Source organism: Lepidochelys olivacea, assembly GCF_965140295.1.
Source record: "Lepidochelys olivacea isolate rLepOli2 genome assembly, chromosome: 5".
Taxonomy (NCBI): domain Eukaryota; kingdom Metazoa; phylum Chordata; order Testudines; family Cheloniidae; genus Lepidochelys; species Lepidochelys olivacea.
The window spans coordinates 39,428,879-39,455,275 of NC_140415.1; the positions used below are offsets into that span (position 1 = coordinate 39,428,879).

Here is a 26,397-nt window from a genome sequence, read left to right on the forward strand (position 1 = left end):
AGAGATATATTACCACCCCACCACATTCCCAAACAATTTTAGGAATAGTACTGAATGGAATCTGAGATGGAGACTGACCACTATAAAAATTTTATATGATAAAGGGAAAAGCTGTGCGTGGTTATTACTGCCTGCAAAAGGGAAATAGTATTCTACTTAGAAAAAAATATAATTTTGATGGGTTATGCCATGGTGTGAGAATGAGCAGAGTGAGTTTGGATCTAGCATCTGCCCTACAGCTGCCAAAAGAAAAGGCTTAACTCAGAATATTGTTCAGTAATCAAGGTAGACTATCTTACCCAACCTGATACCAACCCCCAGCCACTGCCTATATTTCCCCTTTCTTCACTTTTATTTTCAAGTTTATCTTCAAGGCCAGAGTTGCCTGATCTGTTTTTGTACCACCTTTATGTCCATCCCCCCATCTACCAAAGGTGTTGGTTTTGATGTTTCTGTTACACTTAGCCCTGCCTCTGGCCCACCCATCTTGAGCTGCTCTAAGACACTACCCTCTTTTAAGAGAACCCTTTAACTTCCTTCTGCAGTGTCTACAAGAAGCCTGTCACATTTTAAAGTTACTTGCTCCATCATGCTGTTATTCCTAACAAATCTTATTTGCTCCTTTCATCCTTCCCCAGGCTGAACCAGGTCTGAAACTAGTGTGTAGCCTCATCTGGGATTTTCAGTGTTTCAGGGGATTCAGAAATCGACGTGTTTACTAGCACATGTTTTCACTGTAGTGGGAGGCACCCAGCACATGCTGGGGTATTAAAATAAACTAAAGTGGTGGAAACACATCATGTGGGATTTAAAGTGACTGAACAAAAAATTAATATAGGAAACAATCTTTCAATAATAGACTAAACAAATAACAGGTATTTTCCATGTCTACCTTCTGATTCTATAAATTAACTAGGCTACATCTGGCTTTAACTGGTGCGCATGATGAGATCCTATGTTCCACCTCCAACACAAAGCAAATGTTCCCAGTCAGGATTCACCAGCTGATTAACAAATGCTTCATTTGGAGACTTTAAGAGTATGAGTCCTTTACATCAGCCACACGGAGTGAGCTGTGCCTACTATAAAAAACATTGTGTAAGTCACACCACTTTTGAGAGGATTATGCCAAAGAATTAGTTAATTTGGATCATTTTCACTTATCAATGTATGTTGAATCCATTCTCTTTAGAACCCTATATTTAAATTAAATATATACTCAAGTACTGTATAGATGGCACATTCTTTTTCTCTACAGCTGATACACATTTTTACAAGTCAGAATAAAGAACGAACACATTTTTAAAAAAGTATCAAATTTATTTAGGTAATGTAGTTAGTTTTGTGTCTGTTCCATTTTAAAACAATATCAAAACTGTATAAATACCAAGGTGTAACCACATTCAAGACAAACAGTGAAGACTTAATCCAGATCATAAAAAGGTTAAAACATGCTTTCTGTTCTAACAATACTTGTCTTGAGCAACACTCGGAGAAGAAAGCTAACTGTTACGCCTGAATGTTTCACATCCAACTCTTAACTAAGGGCTAGTCTACACTGGCAACAGTTAACATGCCTTGTGTGGTCACAGCTCTCAAAAAAACAAAAAAAACCTACCCCCCACCTCCATGAGGGGTGTAGCTCCCAGCCCTGATGCACTGTCTACACTGGTGCTTTACAGTACTGAAACTTGCTGCGCTCAGGGGGGTGTTTTTTCACACCCCTGAGCGAGAAAGTTGCAGTGCTGTAAATTGCCAATGTAGACAAGCCCTAATATTGATTTAGCAAAACTTCCTGTTTGTTAGCATTGGTATTTATCATCTCTTATTCACTTCCTCCTTTCAATAATATAGAGCATCTGCTTTCATAGGTGTTTATCCTTTACATACTAAGTGAAGAGCTAGGCACGAGAATCCTATTTGCTCTGATTAAGAGACATGTTATTGGAACAGGGCCTAAAACTTGATAGCTACTACAGGATCAGACCCATTGGAACTAAAGTACTAATAAAAATTAAGATTTGCTAAAGCATGATATTAATCTACACATTTTTCACTTTTACTATTATTCTTTGGACAGAATAATCTGAATAAATTAAATAGGTTAGTCTTCGCTCCAATTTACTTTGCAACTTTTACAAAATTAGAACCACATGTGACTTTTGTTTCCTTTCATTAAGCCATCCTTTCAAAGCTGGTAATATCCAAGGCAGTTCCTCTGCTGCTCCAGAGTTACTGTTGTCCTTACCTAAACCTAGAATGGTATTTAGTTTGCCAAATGGAGCTCCACATTCATTTTGTGAAGCACATTGTAGGCAAGAGCTGTTCACATTGGGATATTGTGAAAATGAAGTCATTTGCCTACTGCTTTGTTGTAAAAACTTTCCTTCTGTGAACTATCCAAAAAAGGCTCAGTGGACTACTGACCGTCCAGGAAGCAGATTTTGAGAGCCACTCATGAAGAATTTAGTCAAGTGAATGTGAAATGCTAACACTGTTCATATAGTAAGAAACTCCTGAGAATACAAAGCTGACAACTGCTGCAGAAACAAGGACTGCTATTCCAGGACCAAGTTGAAACCAGGTTAAAAAAAAAAGTACTATAATGAAGACAAACTAACAGTAGAAAAAGGGCTGTATTAAAACAAAGTTCCTAAGTGTCTAGAAAACCAATGACTGCAACATTTTTAGAAAGTCAGACATTTTAATTTTTTCTTCCATAATTTAATATTGACATGTTTGAACAACTGCTAAAGCAGTTCCAATTTAAAAAACCAAACCCCACCCCCCAAGTGCATTAATTTTAATGTATGGCATGTAAACATACAAAAGTAAACTCATTGGAAAGTGGTATCTGGTTGAATTATACACATCAAATGCCACTGTAGATTAGACAGAGACAGCAACACAAATTGTGTAAGCAGAACATGAATAATTTCAGGGGTTGAATTGTTGTAGTTCAAGAAGACTGTTGGAGGAAGACAACAACACACAAAGATACAAGTGCACAAGAATGCATCAACGAAAAAGCACATTTTTTGCACAAGGAAGGCATTTTGTCTCACTTAATCCCTCTTTGTTCGTTTGGCCTTTGCAATATTTTCCTGGCGTTTCTGTTTCTTCTTTTGCTCCCGCTCCCTGGCCTCAATCATTTTTGCCAGTTTCCATGATAGCACTGCACTTGCTAGGAACAATGGTGTAAGGGCCAAGATCACAGTGGTAAGAAAGCCATATGGATCCTTTGCAGCCCATTCCACAATATATTCAGCCCAGGCTTTGATATCAAACATCTTTTCTAGCATCCAATTGGGGGAATCCTACATAAAAATTGAATGATAAAATCTTTTCATTACATAGTCATAAAAGTACTGCAAAAGTTACCGTGCCTATGCAGTGCAGTAGCAATATCTGCCCCCGCTACCTAGTTAATCAGAGTGCTTCACGTTTCTGTAGATAGAGGGAGCGAAGCCGCTATTTCAGTCAGCTGTTACGATCGTTCTCCAACACGTACTTTCCACCCCCGTCTCGCCTGTACTTTCTGAACTTTCCTAGTCAGACGAGTAAACCGGTGGGTTGTTTATGCCGCCAAACTCGTTTTCTTTCAAACTCTTGTTCCACCCCCCGGAGCTGGCGGGACCCCCGATGGTTACGGTTTCTCCGCACCCCCGAGTTAAAAACCCCGCGGCCCTAGCGCACCTGCGGGCCACACAGGAGGGAGCGCGGCGCGGCGCGGGGGCAGCGCGGCCGCTCCAGCTCCCCGCACCTGGAGCGGGGCCCGGCCGGGAGCGAGCGGCTCACTTCACTTCCCGAGCCGGCGGCGGCGGGGGCGACCCCCGCAGCGGGCCGAGGAGCCCACAGGGTCGTCCCAGCCCCACCCTTATCCGACGGCTCGCGGCCGGGTCACGCTCCCTTCCCCGGCCCCAGCGCGGCAGCGGCACCCGAGGGGCGGGGCCGAATGAGTCGCTGCCCCGCGGCGGGCTCCTGCGCGGGATCGCGGGGCCCAGGCGGAGGCTCTCTGGGAGCCCTCGCCCTAGAGCCAGCCCAAGCCCCAGGGAAGAACTGACCCCTCCTGGCGGTGCCACGGCGGCTCCACGACCAGAAGCCGCGAGGACAGGAGACTCACTGGCCAACCGGAAACAGGAAAAGGAGACCGCGCAGCCCCCGCCGTTACGCCTCCGTGGCCATAGAGTCACTCTCTGGCACCGGCTAGCGCGTCCCTTCAGCCGCTGCTCTCGGGGCCTCCAGTCACGTGATTGCGGCCGGCGGTGGCGATGTCTCTGCCTCCGCCGTTGCTCTGGGGGGGCAGCGCAGCGCGTCCGGACGGCGCGGGGCACTTCCGGGGCAGGCGGTAGGTAAACCGCGTGCGCCTGGCCGCCCGCCCGCGCGGGAGCGGGCTGGAGCAGTCCGTCCCTCAGTTCGTGCCGGCGGGGAGCTGGCTGCGGACCGATGGGAGGGAATGCAGAGACCCCCTGAGGGGGGAGGGGAGACAAGGCTCCCTCAGGGGGACAGAGTCCCCCCCTTTCCCCCACCCCCCCGTAGCATAGTCTGGCAGATAATGAGCGGGGAGGGGGCTGCAGAAGCCCCTTGGAAAAGCAGAGTCTACGCTGCTCCCTCGGGCCGATGTTCCTGGTGCTCCTTGAAACTGAGCCCGTCAGTGATAAACGCCCCGGTGTCGTAGGCGGCGGTGGTGTAACCCTGGGAGACGGACGGGTCCATCGTCAACACCCCAAAGTCGGCGTCCCGTGCCGTGGGCAGCTCACCCCCCCGCCCCGACTTCGAGCAGGAAAGGAAATAAATTTGTTCTCCCAAAGCGCCCTGATCCCCTCATTTTATATACCGACGTGCAGTGTGGTGGGACCTGTCTGCTCATTTTAGAGGGGGGTGTGTGCAAATATCTTGTTTGTAATTGAACAACTGCTGGTATTCGGCTCTAGGTCGCGTTTAGACCAAGCTCATCATTGTAGCCTTCCCATAGCTCATTAAGCCACGTGACGAATCTGTGATGTGTTTGTTCTCTCATCTTCTCCCCTGGGGAAGGAGTACATGTAGTAAAGTCTGGTTTTGGAAATGTTTTAAATCTATATATACACATGTTACCATAAATCCAAGAGGTTTCTGTCTCCATTAAAAAAAACCCCAACAACACAACAGGCCAACTACTGGACCTCCAAGTTAAATTAGGTTTCAGAGAAGCAGCCCTGTTAGTCTGTATTCGCAAAAAGAAAAGGAGCATTTATGGCACCTTAGAGACTAACCAATTTATTTGAGCATAAGCTTTCGTGAGCTACAGCTCACTTCATCGGATGTAGCTCACAAAAGCTCATGCTCAAATAAATTGATTAGTCTCTAAGGTGCCACAAGTACTCCTTTTCTTTTTGCAAGTTAAATTAGTTGAACTTCCTTGTCTTGATGTGGTTCAGAATCCTAAAACTAATAGTGCATTGTTAAATGCATGTAAAATGGATGCAAAAATTCAACAAGTGGGGAAGGTAAAGTACATTTGCCTGGAAAATTTTTGATATAGTAAAAGCCTACAGTATGGGTAGATAGAACAACATGTTAGGCCCCACTCTTGCATACAGTTACACATGCTTAATTTTACCACTGTGAGTAATCCCATTGATTGCCATGGGGCTGTTCATGGTAGTAAAGGACATGCTTTAGTGTTTGCAGGATTGGGGCTTTAGCGTGGTGGATTCAGAGATCTTGCAGTTACTTGAACTAGGTTGAGCTGTTCAGTAATTTCCATTCCCAGCTTTTGTATGCTTGTTTCTCATATATATTTGTATTACTTAAAGGGCACCACATGAGTAACAAGTAGTGACTGTGCTTTACCAAAGGACATAATAATTGGCAAGAAATCTGATCTAAAATTCTTTCCATTGGGTATGTGTTATACATACATTTTTGCTACATGCAGATCCTTATCATAGGATAATTTATGCATTCTTAATACAAATTTAAAATTTTCTAAGGCTGTACTGTCCAGGCTATGCCTATAATATGCACTGAAAAGCACAGTCTCACTTCCTGTACTGTATTGCCAAGCCCTTATACAAGCACTGGAATCTCTTAACTTTTCTGTCTCTTTGTATAATAACTTCTTCTACAAATGTCAGGAAAATGCAGAGCTCATCTAAATCAATGATGTGGTTATTATTTCTAAGATATTGTATTAGCATTATTGTTAGATGGCTTTACAAACTGTGTTATCTAAGTTAATAGTTCATATAGCAGGGGAACTACCTGGTTTTAGAAACTTGGGATACCTTAAAATGAACAAAAAGAAAAGGAGTACTTGTGGCACCTTAGAGACTAACCAATTTATTAGAGCATGAGCTTTCGTGAGCTACAGCTCACTTCATCAGATGCATATCGTGGAAACTGCAGCAGACTTTATATATACACAGAGAATATGAAACAATACCTCCTCCCACCCCACTGTCCTGCTGGTAATAGCTTATCTAAAGTGATCATCAAGTTGGGCCATTTCCAGCACAAATCCAGGTTTTCTCACCCTCCACCCCCCCACACAAATTCACTCTCCTAAGTGACAACTCTTTACACAATGTGCATGACAATCAAGTTGGGCTATTTCCTGCACAAATCCAGGTTTTCTCACATCCCCCCACCCCCATACACACACAAACTCACTCTCCTGCTGGTAATAGCTCATCCAAACTGACCACTCTTCAAGTTTAAATCCAAGTTAAACCAGAACATCTGGGGGGGGGGGTAGGAAAAAACAAGAGGAAACAGGCTACCTTGTATAATGACTTAGCCACTCCCAGTCTCTATTTAAGCCTAAATTAATAGTATCCAATTTGCAAATGAATTCCAATTCAGCAGTTTCTCGCTGGAGTCTGGATTTGAAGTTTTTTTGTTTTAAGATATCACATAAACACCACCCTATACCGGAAACCTACTGACCGCTATTCCTACCTGCATGCCTCCAGCTTTCACCCTGACCACACCACACGATCCATCGTCTACAGCCAATCTCTGCGATACAACCGCATTTGCTCCAACCCCTCAGACAGAGACAAACACCTACAAGATCTCTGTCAAGCTTTCTTACAACTACAGTACCCACCTGCAGAAGTAAAGAAACAGATTGATAGAGCCCGAAGAGTTCCCAGAAGTTACCTACTACAGGACAGGCCTAACAAAGAAAATAACAGAACGCCACTAGCCGTCACCTTCAGCCCCCAACTAAAACCCCTCCAACGCATTATTAAGGATCTACAACCTATCCTAAAGGATGACCCAACACTCTCACAAATCTTGGGAGACAGGCCAGTCCTTGCCTACAGACAGCCCCGAAACCTGAAGCAAATACTCACCAACAATCACATACCACACAACAGAACTACTAACCCAGGAACTTATCCTTGCAACAAAGCCCGTTGCCAATTGTGCCCACATATCTATTCAGGGGACACCATCACAGGGCCTAATAACATCAGCCACACTATCAGAGGCTCGTTCACCTGCACATCCACCAATGTGATATATGCCATCATGTGCCAGCAATGCCCCTCTGCCATGTACATTGGTCAAACTGGACAGTCTCTACGTAAAAGAATAAATGGACACAAATCAGATGTCAAGAATTATAACATTCATAAACCAGTCGGAGAACACTTCAATCTCTCTGGTCACACAATCACAGACATGAAGGTCGCTATCTTAAAACAAAAAAACTTCAAATCCAGACTCCAGCAAGAAACTGCTGAATTGGAATTCATTTGCAAATTGGATACTATTAATTTAGGCTTAAATAGAGACTGGGAGTGGCTAAGTCATTATGCAAGGTAGCCTGTTTCCTCTTGTTTTTTCCTACCCCCCCCCCACCCCCAGATGTTCTGGTTTAACTTGGATTTAAACTTGAAGAGTGGTCAGTTTGGATGAGCTATTACCAGCAGGAGAGTGAGTTTGTGTGTGTATGGGGGTGGGGGGGATGTGAGAAAACCTGGATTTGTGCAGGAAATAGCCCAACTTGATTGTCATGCACATTGTGTAAAGAGTTGTCACTTAGGAGAGTGAATTTGTGTGGGGGGGTGGAGGGTGAGAAAACCTGGATTTGTGCTGGAAATGGCCCACCTGATGATCACTTTAGATAAGCTATTACCAGCAGGACAGTGGGGTGGGAGGAGGTATTGTTTCATATTCTCTGTGTATATATAAAGTCTGCTGCAGTTTCCACGATATGCATCTGATGAAGTGAGCTGTAGCTCACGAAAGCTTATGCTCTAATAAATTGGTTAGTCTCTAAGGTGCCACAAGTACTCCTTTTCTTTTTGCGAATACAGACTAACACGGCTGTTACTCTGAAACTTAAAATGAACAGGCCATCCAGTGGCTAAATGATATGTTTATCATCATATTTCCTGGAAAGCAACATAACACTATCTCCTTTGGTGACATTCCTGGATGCACTTATTGGAGATAAATTAAAGGAAGTCGTAGCCTAAGAGTACTGCATAATCATGCAGGCAAGTCAGGCATTTTGGATACCCCAGGTAATCTGGCAGATTGAATATCTATGACCCTTTTCTGGTTTTTGTTCAGTTCATTTATTTTTCTCCATTTTAGTGATGCTACACTGTCAAATTAAAGTACACTGCAAAACAAGCACTAGCCCAGTGAACATCACAACTTTGTACAGAATGGAGGCCACTTAGGCTCACCACATTCAGAGCTAAATGCAAAACCCACTTCTAGGCCCAAGCTCTCCCAAAGAACTACCCTTATTCATATCAATAGTCATGCTCTTCTTTTTAAATCATTACAGCAAATAGAAGAATGTCTGTCTCTTGGAGGTGGTGGAATCACAGTGCAGTGTGGGCTTGCACCTCTGCAATGTAAATATTGTGGGAGCTGATCTGTGTTTTCACCAGTGTGCACCATTCCCTGAAAACTGCAGACATTTGCAGGGGCAGGCAGAAGAGAGAATGAGACCCAGAGGGGCTGGTACAGCTGCCATGGCACCTGGAATCAGGCCAAGGAGCGGGTAGGAACTGCTCCACCTCTTCTCCCTGGCACCCCAACTCCCCATACAGAGCACCCACCTTGACTCCCCTTCCTATCTCTGACACCTGACCTTCCCCTGCTGCCCCCACTCCCCTTGTTCTACTGCCCATGCAGAGGACCTTTGCCCTCCCATTCAGAGCAAGCTTCTACTGCCTCTGCTCTTTCTGTCAGAAAAGGAAGAGAGAGGGGGATCATTGTTGATATTATTTTTTACTACTGGGAGATGCTCAGTTGCAATCATGATGGATACCATTGTAAGTACCCAGATAAGTAGGCTAGATTCTGCAAAGTCCAGCATCAGATCAGATAAAACAGGATAAAGCCACACTACACACCATAATAAATCATTTCAGACTTGAACCATAAGCATACTTTTGTGTTCAGTCAGACTGGTAAATTGGGAATTGCTTTACAAAACTCTTTCAATGTGCCGCTGCCCTTTTTCTGACATCCCTGTCTAGAATTCCTTTACAGGGCACTGACTGAGTCATTGTTCATATTTTTTAAATGAGTTATGAGAGAATGGAGGAGCCTAGGATGGAACAATGAGGGACACCTTGATGAAATCTTGTGTCCCCATAAAGAATGGTCTTTGATATGTACTAAGCATTGTAATGGTTTTACCTACAGATTGCCATGCATAGAGAGCGATGCTGTTAGAGACAAGTGTTAGGGACTCTGGCAAGAGTTGTGAAACAAGCTGTAAGACTTTTTGTGTATCAAAGCAGTATGCAATAACTTTAGGGTCTTAAATCTCTACAACCCACACATCTAGGTCACAGTTGGGATGAAATCCTGGCTCTTTTTAAATCAATGGGACTTAAAACAGCCATTGACTTCAATTGGGCCTGGAGCAGGGTGGTCTGCTCCTTTAAGGAATTACTAGGGCCCTGGGACAGCCAGCCCTGTTCTGAGGCAGAGCCCCTTTAAAATGTTTGGGGAGGATTTGGCGACAATTGGCAACAATTTGGCGAGGATTATCAGACCCAGCTGGGAAGGGGCCAGGGCGATTCCTATAAGGATGGAAAGAGCTCAGTTGAGAATGGTATCAGCTGGTTCCTGTGATAGGCTCCTGTAGGAGGACTGGGGAAGAGTTTTGTTTGGTTTTACTTTGTGAGTTTTGTATTTGAAGAATAAATAAAGGCCTCAAAAAGAGGACCTGATCATGTGTTGGACATGGCATCAGTCCTTACTGAGCTGGAGAAACAGGCCAGCAGCCCTACAGGGCCAAGATTTCACACTTAGTATTTTTGGGAAAGGAAAATATTTGGTTTTTCAGCGATCACCAGCACTCAGTGGTAACAGCTAATGAAACAGTATCAAAATACCACTCAGCAATATTTTATAAACCAATTAACTTCAATAACATTAAATTGCCACCATTTAAAAAAAATCTTTAACATACTTGAGCAGCATTGTAAGTTTTGTTAGGATGGAATCTTGAGTGAACTGATACTGAAGAGGTCTAGCAATCTTGTCCATTGTCAAACTACAAAAAGAATGGGTTGACAAAGTTGTGAAATGAGAGCTACAAGATGCCAAAAACTCCAACCTTAATAGAAATGATTGATAATGCAGAGGAAGGCACAGCAGTGCCGAGATTATAATAGTGACATGGAAAATGGAGGAGTCACTTGCATGAAAGCAAAGCAGTCTCATGTTAGGAATCATTAATGAGGATGAAATTTTGAGTGTATATGTTTAATATATGCTTTCAATAAATTTGTTCATTTTGCTATGATGTGGTGACATGTTATTGGTGTAGAATCATGTAGAAAACCAGTGCTAAATGTTGTGATCATAATTTACATGCCTCTCTAGTCGACTTTGAATTTGCTCCACAAAGTAGCATGATACAACCCTGGTGTAACTCCATTAATATGTCCCATTGTGTACATAAAAATGTAAGTTGATAGTCCCACACACAGAATGGTTTCTACAAAGTTCATGTATTATTTAATTTCATAATTTTCTTGACCTTGTATATTCCACCTGCTGAGTAATATCACTCTTGTTTCTGGATGATGTGTATGAAACTCCCTTACATTGCATATTGGTGAATATTTTTTTGAAGAACTGTAGAAATTAAGTTTATCTAGTGTCTCCCCCCCACCCCCACCCCAGCTTGTAAAACTTCTAAACTGTGGATGCTTTATCAGCACTGTCTTGCCCACGCATGACACATCTGTAGTGTATGCAGACCAGTAGGCTTTCTGTTTCTTATAGCTGTACTTGAGCCAACAAAACTCCATTGTACCATTGGGGATTACAGCCTCTTTGTGTGCTACAAATCTTTATTTGAAAACTTCGTTGTGTTATGCTGAAGTGGACTAGCAGTACATCTTTATTTCCTAGGCCAGGGGTTCTCAACCTTTTTATTTCGGAGGCCCCTGCAACATGCTATAAAAACTCCACGGCCCACCTGTGTCATTACAACTGGTTTTCTGCATATAAAAGCCAGGGCCGGCATCAAGGGGTAGCAAGCAAGGCAATTGCCCCAGGGCCACACACCACAGGGTCACTGCAAAGCTAAGTTGCTCAGGCTTCAGCCCTGGGTGATGGGGCTTGGCGCCTTGGGCTGCAGTCCTGTGTGGTGGGGCTTTGGCTTTCTGCTCTGGGCCCTAATGAGTCTAATGCCAGCCATGCTTGGTTGACCCCCTGAAACTTGCTCACGGCCCCCCAGGAGGCCCCAGACCCCTGGTTGAGAATCACTGCCCTAGGTTGCATGAAGAGAAGAATGAGGGGGGATTTGATAGCTGCTTTCAACTACCTGAAAGGGGGTTCCAAAGAGGATGGCTCTAGACTGTTCTCAATGGTAGCAGATGACAGAACGAGGAGTAATGGTCTCAAGTTGCAGTGGGGGAGGTTTAGATTGGATATTAGGAAAAACTTTTTCACTAAGAGGGTGGTGAAACACTGGAATGCGTTACCTAGGGAGGTGGTAGAATCTCCTTCCTTAGAGGTTTTTAAGGTCAGGCTTGACAAAGCCCTGGCTGGGATGATTTAACTGGGAATTGGTCCTGCTTTGAGCAGGGGGTTGGACTAGATGACCTTCTGGGGTCCCTTCCAACCCTGATATTCTATGATTCTATGAAGAGCCTCTTCCATTTGTACTATTGCTATCGTTCGTACAGCTGGACCTGAGCATCTCAGAAGAAATCATGAGTAATTCCACTGGTGTGCTCAATCCATTTCCACATCATCTGTGTAAACTCTTCTTAGACTAAGTTGTTTAGGGAAGGGACTGTATGTGGATGATGTCTAGCACATTCTGGGTACTACTGGAAGGCAAAAAATAATAAGACTATTAAATTTTTCAATTTGTTTTCATAATAGTGGGTTTTGTATCTGGCTTTTAAAATGTTGATGGGACAAAAAAAGTATGCATGACCAGCGTCAGATTAAAGTACCTTCATCCTTTAAAAGTGACCCACAATTATTTTTATAGTAGCATTGTTTTTCTTCTCCTTAAAATGTTTTGGTACCCTGTGTTTTTGATCAGACATGAACCATATTTAGCCTTAATCTGCTTCTAGTTATATCACAACTTGTAACTTCCTTTTTCTGAGTAATCAATTTTAGAGTTCAAAACAGGAAGTCAATTGCCCATAAAGACAGTAAGGGAAACTGGATTGCTTGACAGGTTTCAGAGTAGCAGCCATGTTAGTCTGTATTCGCAAAAAGAAAAAGAGTACTTGTGGCACCTTAGAGACTAACAGATTTATTTGAACATAAGCTTTCGTGAGCTACAGCTCACATCTGAGGAATTGAGCTGTAGCTCACAAAAGCTTATGCTCAAATAAATTGGTTAGTCTCTAAGGTGCCACAAGTACTCCTTTTGGATTGCTTGTGAGATTGATAATTGGATATGAACCCATCCATCTCCTACCTCGGTCACTAGTTCAAATCCACCCTGGTATGGTAATGACTGAAATGGCTGTTTATTGGTTTGTTTGTTTTTTTAAAAAATGCTGAAAAAAGAACCTCAGCACTGCTAAAGCTTTTTCTAGTAGTTAGAATAAGTGTCCGGAAGTCAGGAGACACGGAGATTATTTTTCCAGGTGGGCCACTAACACACAGCATGTCTCTAGGAAAATCACCTCAATCTCCTCATCTGTAAATGAGGATAACATTTATCCTTGGGTAATACTCATCTTTGCAAAGTGTTTTTCTTTTCTTTGTTTCCCAGTTATAAATGTATAAATTTGTTCATCTTATCTGGATGAATGAAAATGTACATATGATTATAAGTGTGGCCAGGATGGTGCTGTCACGGCCTGCTGGAGCCTTTGTTCCATTTGCTTTACCTGCTTGCACCTTGGCTCTGTTGTTTTCCTACTATATAATACTTATCCTGATTCACATTAACTCAGCTACGCTAGTGTGTGTTGTTTCCATCAAGGTGTGTCATAACAGCAGCTCAGCCTTTATGTGGGATGGGCATTGAACTTTTCATAGAGTCATAGAAATGTAGGGCTGGAAAGGACCTTGAGAAGTCATCTATGCCACTCCCCTGCACTAGTATACCTAGACTATCCCTGACAGGTATTTGTCTAGCCACTTCTCTAAAGCCTCCAATGACGGGGATTCGGCAACCTCCCTTGGAAGCCTGTTCCAGTGCTTAACTATTCTGATCATTAGAAATATTTTCCCTAATGTCTAACCTAAGTCTCCCTTGCTGCAGATTAAGCTCATTACTTCTTGTCCTACCTTCAGTGGACACAGAGAACAATTGATCACCATCCTCAATGACAGCCCTCACATATTTGAAGACTGTTATCAGATCCCCCTTCAGTCTTGTTTTCTGAAGGTTAAATATGCCCAGTTTTTGTAACCTTTACTCATAGATCAGGTTTTTAAACCTTTTATTATTTTTGTTGCTCTCCTCTGGATCCTCTCCAATTTATGCACATCTTTCTTAAAGTCAGGTTTCAGAGTAACAGCCATGTTAGTCTGTATTCGCAAAAAGAAAAGGAGTACTTTTGGCACCTTAGAGACTTATGCTCAAATAAATTGGTTAGTCTCTAAGGTGCCACAAGTACTCCTTTTCTTTCTTAAAGTGTGGCACCAACAACTAGACACAGTACTTCAGCTGGGACCTCACCAGCACCAAGTAGAGCAGAACAGTTACCTCCTGTGTCTTACATATGATGCTCCTGTTAATACATCCCACAATATTAGTCTTTTTCTCATATGCATCACATTGTTGGCTCATATTCAATTTCTGATGTAGTATAACCATAGATCCTTTTCAGCAGTAATACCACCAAGCCAGTTATTCCCCATTTTCTATTTGTGCATTTAAGTTTTCTTTCCTAGATATAGTACTTGGCACTTGCTTTTACCGAATTTCATCTTGTTGATTTCAAATCAATTTTTCAAGGTCATTTAGATTTCTAATCCTGTCCTCAACATTTCAATTAAAAATGACCCTTTCAGCCCAATTCACTGTTATGGGGTCCGTGAGTTGCCGGTCTCGGGCTGTGTAACAAAGAGGTACTGCATAAATCGGCTACTTTTGCACCCTTTCCCCACAAAGTTCTTCCTCTTTCTATTGCTGAATTTTTATTTCTCCCCCCAAACTTATTTTTTTTAAGGGGGAGCATTTTGCGCCCTTGTCCCCATGTTCCTGTGGAGATCACAGCAATCTGTTTTCTCCAAGGCAAGATTTCAGTGCATCAGAAATATCAAGGAACTGTTCCAAAAGCAGAGGGCACATTGCATGCTTTTTTTCCTTTCTGATTCAAAAACATTCCTTCACATTAGTAACAATGCCTTTCCAGGCAGGGAGAGGCAGAGGCGGGGGTTCGTTTTTCATCAGCAAAACATTTTGAACTAAACAAGTACATTTTTACCCAGTCCCAAAGTTTAAGTAGTATGTGCTTGTTTTGTTTGTTTAATTGGTCAGACATTATCACAAGAAATTCCGCTCTCTCCATTCTGGAGTAGAGCATGGAAAGAGCCATGAGCTTTAGCTTCTGGTTCTCATAAAATGCCCCATTGTTACATTGCCCCTTGTTAGATGAAAGATTTTCATGACCCCTGAACTAATTCTGCTGCTGTTAAAGTTGGCGGCGAAGGTTCCATTAACGTCACTGGCAGTAGAATCAGAACCTTAGAAAAGACATCAAGGAAAAGGATGATATAAATTTATCATTTAAAAATTAAGATCTCTGAGATGAAGCAAGCATTTGAATTGGTTGGTCTTTTTAGAAAAACAAACAAAAACACAACACCAACTGCTTCTTTACTTCTCTCCATTGCAGGAACTAGAAAACAAAAACTAAAAGAAGAGTCAAAGATTCATGTATCTTTAAGTCTTTAGAGAGGTGGTTGTTGTTTTTTTTTAATGCTACATCCAAAAATCCTAATTGCCTTGCAGAACCAATATCTAGTCAGGCTGGCCTCTGCCTCAAGGAGTTATCAAACTAGAATTTAGACATGACATAACTAGTGAGAGGGAGCACGAATTAGGGGACCTCCGGGCTGCTGTAGCTTATAATGTGCTTTCCATGGCCCTAGGAAATAGATAACCGCTATACTGCAAAAAGAAAAGGAGTACTTGTGGCACCTTAGAGACTAACAAATTTATTTGAGCATAAGCTTTCGTGAGCTGCAGCTCACTTCACGAAAGCTTATGCTCCTTTTCTTTTTGCAATACAGACTAAGGGTATGTCTACACTACGGAATAAGGTCGAATGTATAGAAGTCGTTTTTTTAAAAATCGGTTTTATATATTCGAGTGTGTGTCCCCACAGAAAATGCTCTAAGTGCATTAACTCGGCGGAGTGCTTCCACAGTGCCGAGGCAAGCGTCGACTTCCGGAGTGTTGCACTGTGGGTAGCTATCCCACAGTTCCCGCAGTCTCCGCTGCCCGTTGGAATTCTGGGTTGAGATCCCAATGCCTGATGGGGCTAAAACATTGTCGCGGGTGGTTCTGGGTACATATCGTCAGGCCCCCGTTCCCTCCTTCCCTCTGTGAAAGCAAGGGCAGACAATCGTTTTGCGCCTTTTTTCCTGAGTTACCTGTGCAGACGCCATACCACGGCAAGCATGGAGCCCACTCAGGTAACCGTCACCGTATGTCTCCTGGGTGCTGGCAGATGCAGTACTGCATTGCTACACAGTAGCAGCAACCCATTGCCTTCTGGCAGCAGACGGTGCAATATGACTGGTAGCCGTCATCGTCATGTCCGAGGTGCTCCTGGCCGCGTCGGCCAGGAGCACCTGGGCAGACACGGGCGCAGGGACTAAATTTGGAGTGACTTGACCAGGTCATTCTCTTTAGTCCTGCAGTCAGTCCTATTGAACTGTCTTATGGTGAGCAGGCAGGGGATACGGATTGCTAGCAGTCATACTGTACCATCTTCTGCCGGGCAGGCAAGAGATGAGGATGGATAGCAGTCATATTGCACCATCTTCTGCCGAGCAGCCATGAGATGTGGATGGCATGCAGTCCTTCTGCACCGTCTGCTGCCAGCCAAAGATGTAAAAGATAGATGGAGTGGATTAAAACAAGAAATACACCAGATTTGTTTTGTACTCATTTGCTTCCCCCCCTCCTCTGTCTAGGGGACTCATTCCTCTAGGTCACACTGCAGTCACTCACAGAGAAGGTGCAGCGAGGTAAATCTAGCCATGTATCAATCAGAGGCCAGACTAACCTCCTTGTTCCAATAAGAACAATAACTTAGGTGTACCATTTCTTATTGGAACCCTCTGTGAAGTCCTGCCTGAAATACTCCTTGATGTAAAGCCACCCCCTTTGTTGATTTTAGCTCTCTGAAGCCAACCCTGTAAGCCGTGTCATCAGTCGCCCCTCCCTCAGTCAGAGCAACGGCAGACAATCGTTTTGCGCCTTTTTTCTGTGCGGATGCCATACCAAGGCAAGCATGGAGGCCGCTCAGCTCACTTTGGCAATTAGGAGCACATTAAACACCACACGCATTATCCAGCAGTATATGCAGCACCAGAACCTGGCAGAGCGATACCAGGCGAGGAGGCGACGTCAGCGCAGTCACATGAATGATCAGGACATGGACACAGATTTCTGTGAAAGCATGGGCCCTGCCAATGCATGCATCATGGTGCTAATGGGGAAGGTTCATGCTGTGGAACGCCGATTCTGGGCTCGGGAAACAAGCACAGACTGGCGGGACCACATAGTGTTGCAGGTCTGGCATGATTCCCAGTGGCTGCGAAACTTTCGCATGCGTAAAGGCACTTTCATGGAACTTTGTGACTTGCTTTCCCCTGCCCTGAAGCGCATGAATACCAAGATGAGAGCAGCCCTCACAGTTGAGAAGCGAGTGGCAATAGCCCTGTGGAAGCTTGCAACGCCAGACAGCTACCGGTCAGTTGGGAATCAATTTGGAGTGGGCAAATCTACTGTTGGGGCTGCTGTGAAGCAAGTAGCCCACGCAATCAAAGATCTGCTGATATCAAGGGTAGTGACCTTGGGAAATGTGCAGGTCAGAGTGGATGGCTTTGCTGCAATGGGATTCCCTAACTGTGGTGGGGCCATAGACGGAACCCATATCCCTATCTTGGCATCGGAGCACCAAGCTGCCGGGTACATAAACCACAAGGGGTACTTTTCAATAGTGCTGCAAGCTCTGGTGGATCACAAGGGACGTTTCACCAAATCTACGTGGGATGGCCGGGAAAGGTACATGACGCTCGCATCTTCAGGAACTCTGGTCTGTTTCAAAAGCTGCAGGAAGGGACTTTATTCCCAGACCAGAAAATAACTGTTGGGGCTGTTGAAATGCCTATATGTATCCTTGGGGACCCAGCCTACCCCTTAATGCCATGGCTCATGAAGCCGTGCACAGGCAGCCTGGACAGTAGTCAGGAGCTGTTCAACTACAGGCTGAGCAAGTGCAGAATGGTGGTATGTTTTGGTATTTGGATGTTTAAAGGCGCGCTAGCGCAGTTTACTGACTCACTTAGATCTCAGCGAAACCAATATTCCCACTGTTATTACTGCTTGCTGTGTGCTCCACAATATCTGTGAGAGCAAGGAGGAGACGTTTATGGCGGGGTGGGAGGTTGAGGCAAATCGCCTGGCTCCTGGTTATGCGCAGCCAGACACCAGGGCGGTTAGAAGAGCACAGGAGGGCGCGGTACACATCAGAGAAGCTTTGAAAACCAGTTTCATGACTGGCCAGGCTACGGTGTGAAAGTTCTGTTTGTTTCTCCTTGATGAAACCCCCCACCCCTTGGTTCACTCTACTTCCCTGCAAGCTAACCACCCTCCCATCCTCCCGTCAATCACCGCTTGCAGAGGCAATAAAGTCATTGTTGCTTCACATTCATGCATTCTTTATTCATTCATCACACAAATAGGGGGGTGACTAACAAGGTAGCCCAGGAGGGGTGGTAGAGGAGGGAAGGAAAATGCCACACAGCACTTTAAAAGTTTACAACTTTAAAATGTATTGAATGCCAGCCTTCTTTTTTTTGGGCAATCCTCTGTGGTGGAGTAGCTGGTTGGCCGGTGGCCCCCCCACCGCGTTCTTGGGCCTCTGGGTGTGGAGGCTATGGAACTTGGGGAGGAGAGCGGTTGGTTACACAGGGGCTGTAGTGGCAGTCTGTGCTCCAGCTGCCTTGGCTGCAGCTCAACCATACACTGGAGCATACTGGTTTGGTCCTCCAGCAGCATCAGCATTGAATCCTGCCTCTTCTCATCACGCTGCCGCCACATTTGAGCTTCAGCCCTGTCTTCAGCCCGCCACTTACTCTCTTCAGCCCGCCACCTCTCCTCCCGGTCATTTTGTGCTTTCCTGCACTCTGACATTATTTGCTTCCACGCATTCGTCTGTGCTCTGTCAGTGTGGGAGTACAGCATGAGCTCAGAGAACATTTCATCACAAGTGCGTTTTTTTTTCTTTCTAATCTTCACTAGCCTCTGGGAAGGAGAAGATCCTGTGATCATTGAAACACATGCAGCTGGTGGAGGAAAAAAAAAGGGACAGCGGTATTTAAAAAGACACATTTTATAAAACAGTGGCTACAGTCTTTCAGGGTAAACCTTGCTGTTAACATTACATACATAGCACATGTGCTATCATTACAAGGTCGCATTTTGCCTCCCCCCACCACGTGGCTACCCCCTCAACCCTTCCCCCTCCCCGTGGCTAACAGCGGGGAACATTTCTGTTCAGCCGCAGGCAAACAGCTCAGCAGGAACGGGCTCCTCTGAATGTCCCCTGAAGAAAAGCACCCTATTTCAACCAGGAGACCATGAATGATATCTCACTCTCCTGAGGATAACACAGAGAGATAAAGAACGGATGTTGTTTGAACGCCATCAAACATACACTGCAATGCTTTGTTGTACAATGATTCCTGAGTACGTGTTACTGGCCTGGAGTGGTAAAGTGTCCTACCATGAAGGACGCAATAATGCTGCCCTCCCCAGAAACCTTTTACAAAGGCTTTGGGAGTACATCCAGGAGAGCCGCGAATGCCAGGGCAAATTAATCCTTTCACATGCTTGCTTTTAAACCATGTATAGTATTTTAACAGGTACACTGACCGGAGGTCCCTTCTCCGCCTGCCGGATCCAGGAGGTAGCCTTGGGTGGGTTCGGGGGGTACTGGCACCAGGTCCAGGGTGAGAAACAGTTCCTGGCTGTCGGGAAAACCGTTTTCTCCGCTTCCTTGCTGTGAGCTATCTACAACCTCATCATCATCATCGTCATCTTCTTCGTCCCCAAAACCTGCTTCCGTGTTGCCTCCATCTCCATTAAAGGAGTCAAACAACACGGCTGGGGTAGTGGTGGCTGAACCCCCTAAAATGGCATGCAGCTCATCATAGAAGCGGCATGTTTGGGGCTCTGACCTGGAGCGGCCGTTCGCCTCTCTGGTTTTCTGGTAGGCTTGCCTCAGCTCCTTAAGTTTCACGCGGCACTGCTTTGGATCCCTGTTATGGCCTCTGTCCTTCATGCTTGGGAGATTTTGACAAAGGTTTTGGCATTTCGAAAACTGGAACGGAGTTCTGATAGCACGGATTCCTCTCCCCATACAGCGATCAGATCCCGTACCTCCCGTTCAGTCCATGCTGGAGCTCTTTTGCGATTCTGGGACTTCATCATGGTCACCTCTGCTGATGAGCTCTGCATGGTCACCTGCAGCTTGCCACACTGGCCAAACAGGAAATGAGATTCAAAAGTTCGCAGTTCTTTTCCTGTCTACCTGGCCAGTGCATCTGAGTTGAGAGTGCTGTCCAGAGCGGTCACAATGGAGCACTCTGGGGTAGCTCCCGGAGGCCAATACCGTCGAATTGTGTCCACAGTACCCCAAATTTGACCCGGCAAGGCCGATTTAAGCGCTAATCCACTTGTCAGGGGTGGAGTACGGAAATCAATTTTAAGAGTCCTTTAAGTCGAAATAAAGGGCTTCATCATGTGGACGGGTGCAGGTTTACATCGGTTTAACACTGCTAAATTCGACCTAAAGTCCTAGTGTAGACCAGGGCTAACACGGCTGCTACTCTGAAATCTGTCAGCTATAGTGCAGTTCACTTTAGCTATGCCCTCTCTATCAGGTAGTGGGAATAGAGCCACCAACCCCGGCAGTACTCTGGCTACAGGAGTATCTTTGCAGATCGGGGATTCTCAGGAGGCTGTTTCTGCCTACTTTCAGGCCTTTTGTTGTGCCAGACTAGCATAAAATGGCCTTTGTGTAACTGAGAATCAGGGCTCTAGAATTCCAGGCTGGTTGCTTCTCTCTTGTAGTCAATTTTAAACCTGAAGTCAATTTTAAACATTGCCTTTAAAGTACAATTTTATTTTGAAAAAATGAATATATTAAATATTGTTTTCTTCTGCCAAGTGGTGGTAGATGTCATTGCACGTCAGTTTCCCATTGGAGTAGAAATCAGTAATGTCTATGGAGTCTGGATATTTTCTTAGTGTAACTTGTCCATTTACACTCTATACACCAGTCATTGAACAGAGGTGGTCACAAACAACACCACAAACAACCCCCTTCATGAATGTCAACCCAGACCCCAGTCAGTTCCCAGGAAGCAACTCTGTACTAAGGCCTGGTCTACACTAGGAATGTATATCAGTATAGCTATGTCTCTCAGGGTTGTGAAAAATCACACCCATGAGAGATGTAGTTATACTGACCTACTCTGGTGTAGATGGAAGAATTATTCCATCGACCTACCTACCATCTCTCAGGGAGGTTGATTACCTACACTGATGGCATAACCGCTCCCATCGCTCTAGGTATTCTTAACACTGAAGTGCTATAGCAGCACCAGTGTACCGTTTTAAGTGTAGACATAGCCCAAGAGTCTAGACCTGACTCTCTAATTAGAGAGACTCCCCCAAAATCTCCCCCGAAAATATAGCATTTATTCAGAGTATATAGCGATCATATGCAAATAGAAGTAATTTACAAGACTATGTGTGACGGTGACATTTGGTGACTTTTATTATTATTTATTTATTTATTTTATTTTATTTATTATTTGTACTACCATAGTGCCCATGAGCCCCAGTCATGGACCAGTACCACACTGTGCTAGGCACTGTACAAATTTCTGCCATAATAATATCTTGTTTAATAATGATGTCATATAAGAGATCTTGGTCTGAGTCCTGCTCTTGTTGTATTAATTGTAACTTGGGAAATTAGATAAAAAATCACTAGCTTTCAGTCCTACTGCCACAAGCTGGAGCTTGTCTTATATTATAAGATTGGTCCTGAGTGACGACTTGCCTTGTATTTTAAAGGATGTTCCTTATGGGGATCCTATTGCCCTGCATCCCCTAGTAAATCTCAAATGCAGTTTAACCTGTATATAGGCAAAATATCATACCCCAATTGTGTTCAGTTGCATGATCTTGTAATACAAACAAAATTTTGTATGCTATCTCTTGAAAAGAAGCTGTGTCCATGTTTTAAATCATCGATCCATTAGCTCTTTGAAACATTGTTCATCACCCTAGTCTGGTCAATTGACATGGAAGACCTCTGAGAAATATGTCTTGTGTTCCAGAGTGCATCCACTCTTCCATTGCTTATGGAAAGTCTTTGTATTTCCCTCACCTTTTCATTGAATTGGGGCTATATAGAGTGGCTGCACTGACGGCAGTTCAGATCCACACATCCTTTCCTGTCTCTGCCTTGCTCCTGAGGGGGAATATTTTTTCCTACAGCTCTTTATGGTGCACAGCATTTGCTTCTGTTCACTCCAAACCAGCTTGGTTGACCAATGGGTTGCGGGAGAGGAGCTCCACCCAATCTCAACCCATTTGCTTGGCAGGAGGAGTAGCAGCTGTGCTTTAACATAACATAAGAACGGCCATACTGGGTCAGACCAATGGTCCATCTAGCCCAGGTACCTGTCTTCTGACAGTAGCCAATGCCCAGTGCTTCAGAAGGAATGAACAGAACAGGAAATTATCAAGTGATCCATCCCCTGTTGCCCATTCCCAGCTAGGCTAGGACACTTCAGAGCATAGTTTTATACCAAAGATCGCAAAAGATTCAGGTTGCTTCCAGTCCCAAGAGACTAGACTTACCCAGGTCAGTTTGTACCTCAGATCTCATATCAAAGACAATGCTTGTAAGCAATCATATAATAAACTAACTAAGGATTTATTAATTAGGAAAAAGAATTGAGAGAATTATTTGCAGGTTAAAGCGGGGAACATATGTACACAAATGAGTTAGTCTATGGTTCCAAAAGGTGACAGAGCAGTAATTACCTGTCAGCACTGTATGCCTTTTAGGGCTCACCCAGGTTAACACTGGGGATCTCTGCTTTTGTTTCTTAGCTCTAGTCCTATGAGAGTCCAAACAGCAAACAGATGAAGAATTTTTATGTCACTATCTTTATTTCCTTCTTCCAGAATTCAAGCTGATGGGACAAGCTTTCTTGCATATATCACCTTCACAATGTAAGAGGGTCATTAACCCCATCTTTGTAGCATGTTTCACTATGGCCCACTTAGTTTTGATAGTCCTCCTTGATGGGCTGCAGAACCACTCCTCCTGCCTGGGTTTCCAAATTCAGAGCAGGCATTTTTACAGTTATAAAGCAAAACCTACATATTACCTTATAGCATGGGATACAGATGTTACGAGTAAGATTAATGCATGCGGCAATTAACCGGCGTTGTATAGAGTATGAACACCAACACATTTTCACAAGTTCAACACCTATTTTGAACAATACTAACATACAGGTAGGTTAGTCTGGTTTCCATGCACGAGCTTGTCGGTGCTCAGCTGAGGCCTAAAGCCTTGGCAAGAGCTGGCACTTTCACAGGAACCTGGCCTCTGTCCCCTTGGCCTGATACACTATGACAGAGTCTTGAGTTATACAGTATTGTGCAATTATGTAACAGGACACACTATTTGGCAAATAATATGATGTAGGCAGCTGAGCTGTTGTCTGTAGCCGTAGATGTACATGTATACAGTAGTGTTCCATATTTATAGCATAGATTAATGTTATTTGATCATGTAATATAGACATTAAAATAGTGTTCCATCTCAAGTGTTTTTAGAGGCATGTAGCACTGTGGTGTGTTTGATCTAATGCAAATGAAGAAAGAAGAGTTAATGTTAACAGGAAGACTTTAACTCTATTGCACAGACACAAGTGTCATTTACACTAGGGCTGGTCTGCGCTACCAAGTAGATCCCCTTGCTTTGATCTGTTTGTGCATGGCTATACTCAACTTTGTGTCCAGCCAATGTAAATGCCCCATTACATCAACACAGTAAAACCACCTCCACGAACAGCATGGAGCCATCCTTAACCTACCGAGGTTGGTGCAGTGTGAGTGTAGACGCTGCATGACCTGTGTCAACTCAACAGTCCTCCAACAACTGTCCCACAATGCCCCATTCTCTACAACAGTAACACTCTGGTCACAATTGAAAATTTAAGTGCCCAGAAGTCACAGATACTGGAAACTACCCCCACTTTGAAGCCCCCTACATGTTTTTGAAATGCCTTTTCTTGATTGCCTACCTTGGTGAGCACACCTAGCAGCTCTCCTTGTATGCAACTGCCCAGTCGACTGTGCCAGCACAATATCATAGATGCGCTCCTGCCTGGAGTAGACAGAAGTTATAGGATCTTCTGGGCTTGTGGGGAGAAGCAACTGTGTTAAGCACAGCTATGGACCAGTCGTAGAAATGTGGACATCTAAAATAGATTGCATGGGGGATGCTGGCAAAGGGATATGACAGGGATCAGTAGCAGTGCTGCATGAAAGCAAAGGAACTTGGCCAGGAATACAATAGATCTGGTGGTGCCCTGCAGATCTGCTGTTTTTACAATGAGCTGCATGCCATACTTGGCAGAGACCCCATCAGCATCCCACAGACTACTGTGGATACCTCAGAGGAGCCTGAGACAGAGACTTCTGCTGTGAACAGTGAGGAAGAGGAGGAAGCAGAGGGGGTGGGGGAAGAGCTCCAGCTATGCCGTGAGCCAGGGTCTGTTCACAGTCTAGCCAGTCCCACCAAGGGCGCATGGATGAGCCTAATGAAGGAAATAGAGTAAGTGCATTCAAGCATTTTCCTTACAGTGTTTAAATTTAAATATGGCACCTGGCCCATCCCCAAGTTAACAAGATAAAGATATCAACTTTTCGTTCATTTGCTTATCTGAGAAGAAATAAAGGTACAACAAACAGGTAAAGTTTTCATTCCCCTATTGGGTTGGGCGGGGGATGCACAGCACATTATTTTATGTACAGAGGGTTGTCCCTTGTATCCTGAGAGATCTCTATGAAACTTCCATGGAGATACTCTGCAATCCTCTTTTGAAGGTTTCTGGGGATGGCTGCCTTCATTGTTTCTGCAGGAAGACACTTTCCCACACCACTCTGTGATTACTTTGGCTGGCATCATTGCAGTAAATAGGCTAGTGTCACATGGGCCCAGGCAGCTTCAGAATGCCAGTAGGAGTTATGTTCTCTGTGCCTTTGGATAAAAGATATCAACCAAAACCAATACCCCCTCCCCTCCTTTCCACCCCTGCAGACCATGCTAACTATGCCTCTGGCTGGAGAGCAGTGCTGTGCCAAGGTGCTCCAAAGCTGAAGTGTCAATAAGCATTATTTACTAAACATTTATGGGCATAAGGGAAGTGAGTTGTGAAACTTATCTTTTCCATTGGAACTGTAAATGCAGTGGTGCATCTTGTCTTTTTTTTAAATGAGCTGCTTCTGGTGTGGTACTTCCCCATTCCACACCTGCAGAACACCTGACCCTGATGAGGAAGAGAAAGAAGAGGACATATTCAGTGAGATACTGTAAGTCAGTGCTGTATCAGACCATGAACAAAGGGCTTGGAGGGCCAATATGACTGACAGCCTAAAGAAGGAAAGAAAGGACAAGAGAGAGACCCAGGAGTCTCGGCAGGACAAAGAGAGGGAAATACACCAGGACATAATGGGACTTCTCAGGCAGCAAACCCAAATGCTGCAGCACGTGGTTGACCTATAGATCCAAAAACGTTAGACGCTCCAGCCTTTTCAGCTCTTGGAGAACTTCATGATTTCTGCTCTCTACCCCTCCCAACATAGCATCAAGGGGAACATCCTTATCCCTATCATTCCTCGCCAGGGACAGCAAGGAAAACCACGGCTTCACAGAACCATGGTTGGTGTGTGGGTAGCCACAACAGACTACACTTGTGCACGGAAGTGGACAGAAATGTTTGCTTATAAAGTTTCACTCCATTAATTTGTTAGAATTTTGTATTACATTGCCTGTGGGATTTTTTGTATTGTTTTTCTGCACTGTTTTTCCCACTCAGTAAAGTTCTATTTTTGGAGAATAAAATTATCTTTATTAGTTCACAACACACATTGTAGAATGCATATCAGTACTCAAAGCAAACAGTACTTGTTAATTTCCAGCAAGCACAATGTAATTCATAGCCTCAGGAAAACACCTAGTCATATTTATAAATGAACAGCAAGCAGTACACAATTCTTAGCAGCACCCAAAGCTCCAACTCCAAAGACTAATCCAGCACCGAACACTACTGTGGCTGACAGTTAAAGTGCTCTTTCAAAGCCTCCCTCAACTGTATAGCCCCACACGGGGCTCTTGTAATGGCCCTTGTGGCTGGCAGACAGCTGCTCCAGCTCCACCCCGGCGGGAGCTTTTCCCCCTTTGCCTCACAGATATTATGCAGAACACAACAGGCAGCTATAACTGTTGGGATATTTTTCTTGCTGACATCCAGCTAGAAAGTAAACACTGCCAGAGTGTCTTCAGCCTACCAAAAGCACATTCAGCAATCATTCTGCATCTGCTGAGCCAGTAGTTGAATTTCTTCTTAGTGCCGTCAAGGTGACCAATGCATGGTTTCATG

The 26,397-nt window shown here is 44.3% G+C and overlaps 2 protein-coding genes across 7 annotated transcripts in view; one reads left to right on the forward strand and one right to left on the reverse strand.

The window, feature by feature from the left end:
* Positions 1–2,702: 2,702 nt before the first annotated feature.
* On the reverse strand, positions 2,703–4,323 carry SMIM15 (small integral membrane protein 15). Of its 2 annotated transcripts, none has more exons than XM_084629367.1 (2): positions 4,065–4,323; positions 2,703–3,317 (listed from the first exon to the last, which is right to left on the reverse strand). In XM_084629367.1, the coding sequence occupies exon 2, from the start codon at positions 3,300–3,302 to the stop codon at positions 3,066–3,068; it is 237 nt and encodes a 78-aa protein (XP_084485493.1). In that variant the 5' UTR covers positions 3,303–3,317; positions 4,065–4,323; the 3' UTR covers positions 2,703–3,065. The 2 variants fall into 2 exon arrangements, with proteins under 2 accessions (XP_084485493.1, XP_084485492.1); XM_084629366.1 differs by having other exon boundaries at positions 4,124–4,261.
* LOC311521185 (THAP domain-containing protein 6-like) overlaps positions 4,210–26,397 on the forward strand; it is a 37,487-nt gene continuing 15,299 nt past the window's right edge. For 4 of the 5 annotated variants that reach the window (XM_084629361.1, XM_084629363.1, XM_084629364.1 and 1 more), the window contains exon 1: positions 4,210–4,348. The gene's annotated coding sequence lies outside the window, so the exon portion shown is untranslated. Of the gene's footprint in view, positions 4,349–8,798; positions 9,014–26,397 lie in introns of those variants that run through there. The other variant, XM_084629362.1, reaches the window with a different exon arrangement.

Excerpts from the sequence above, each read along its gene's own strand:
- SMIM15 (XM_084629367.1), bottom strand. The coding sequence starts at position 3,302 with ATGCTAGAAAAGATGTTTGATATCAAAGCCTGGGCTGAATATATTGTG.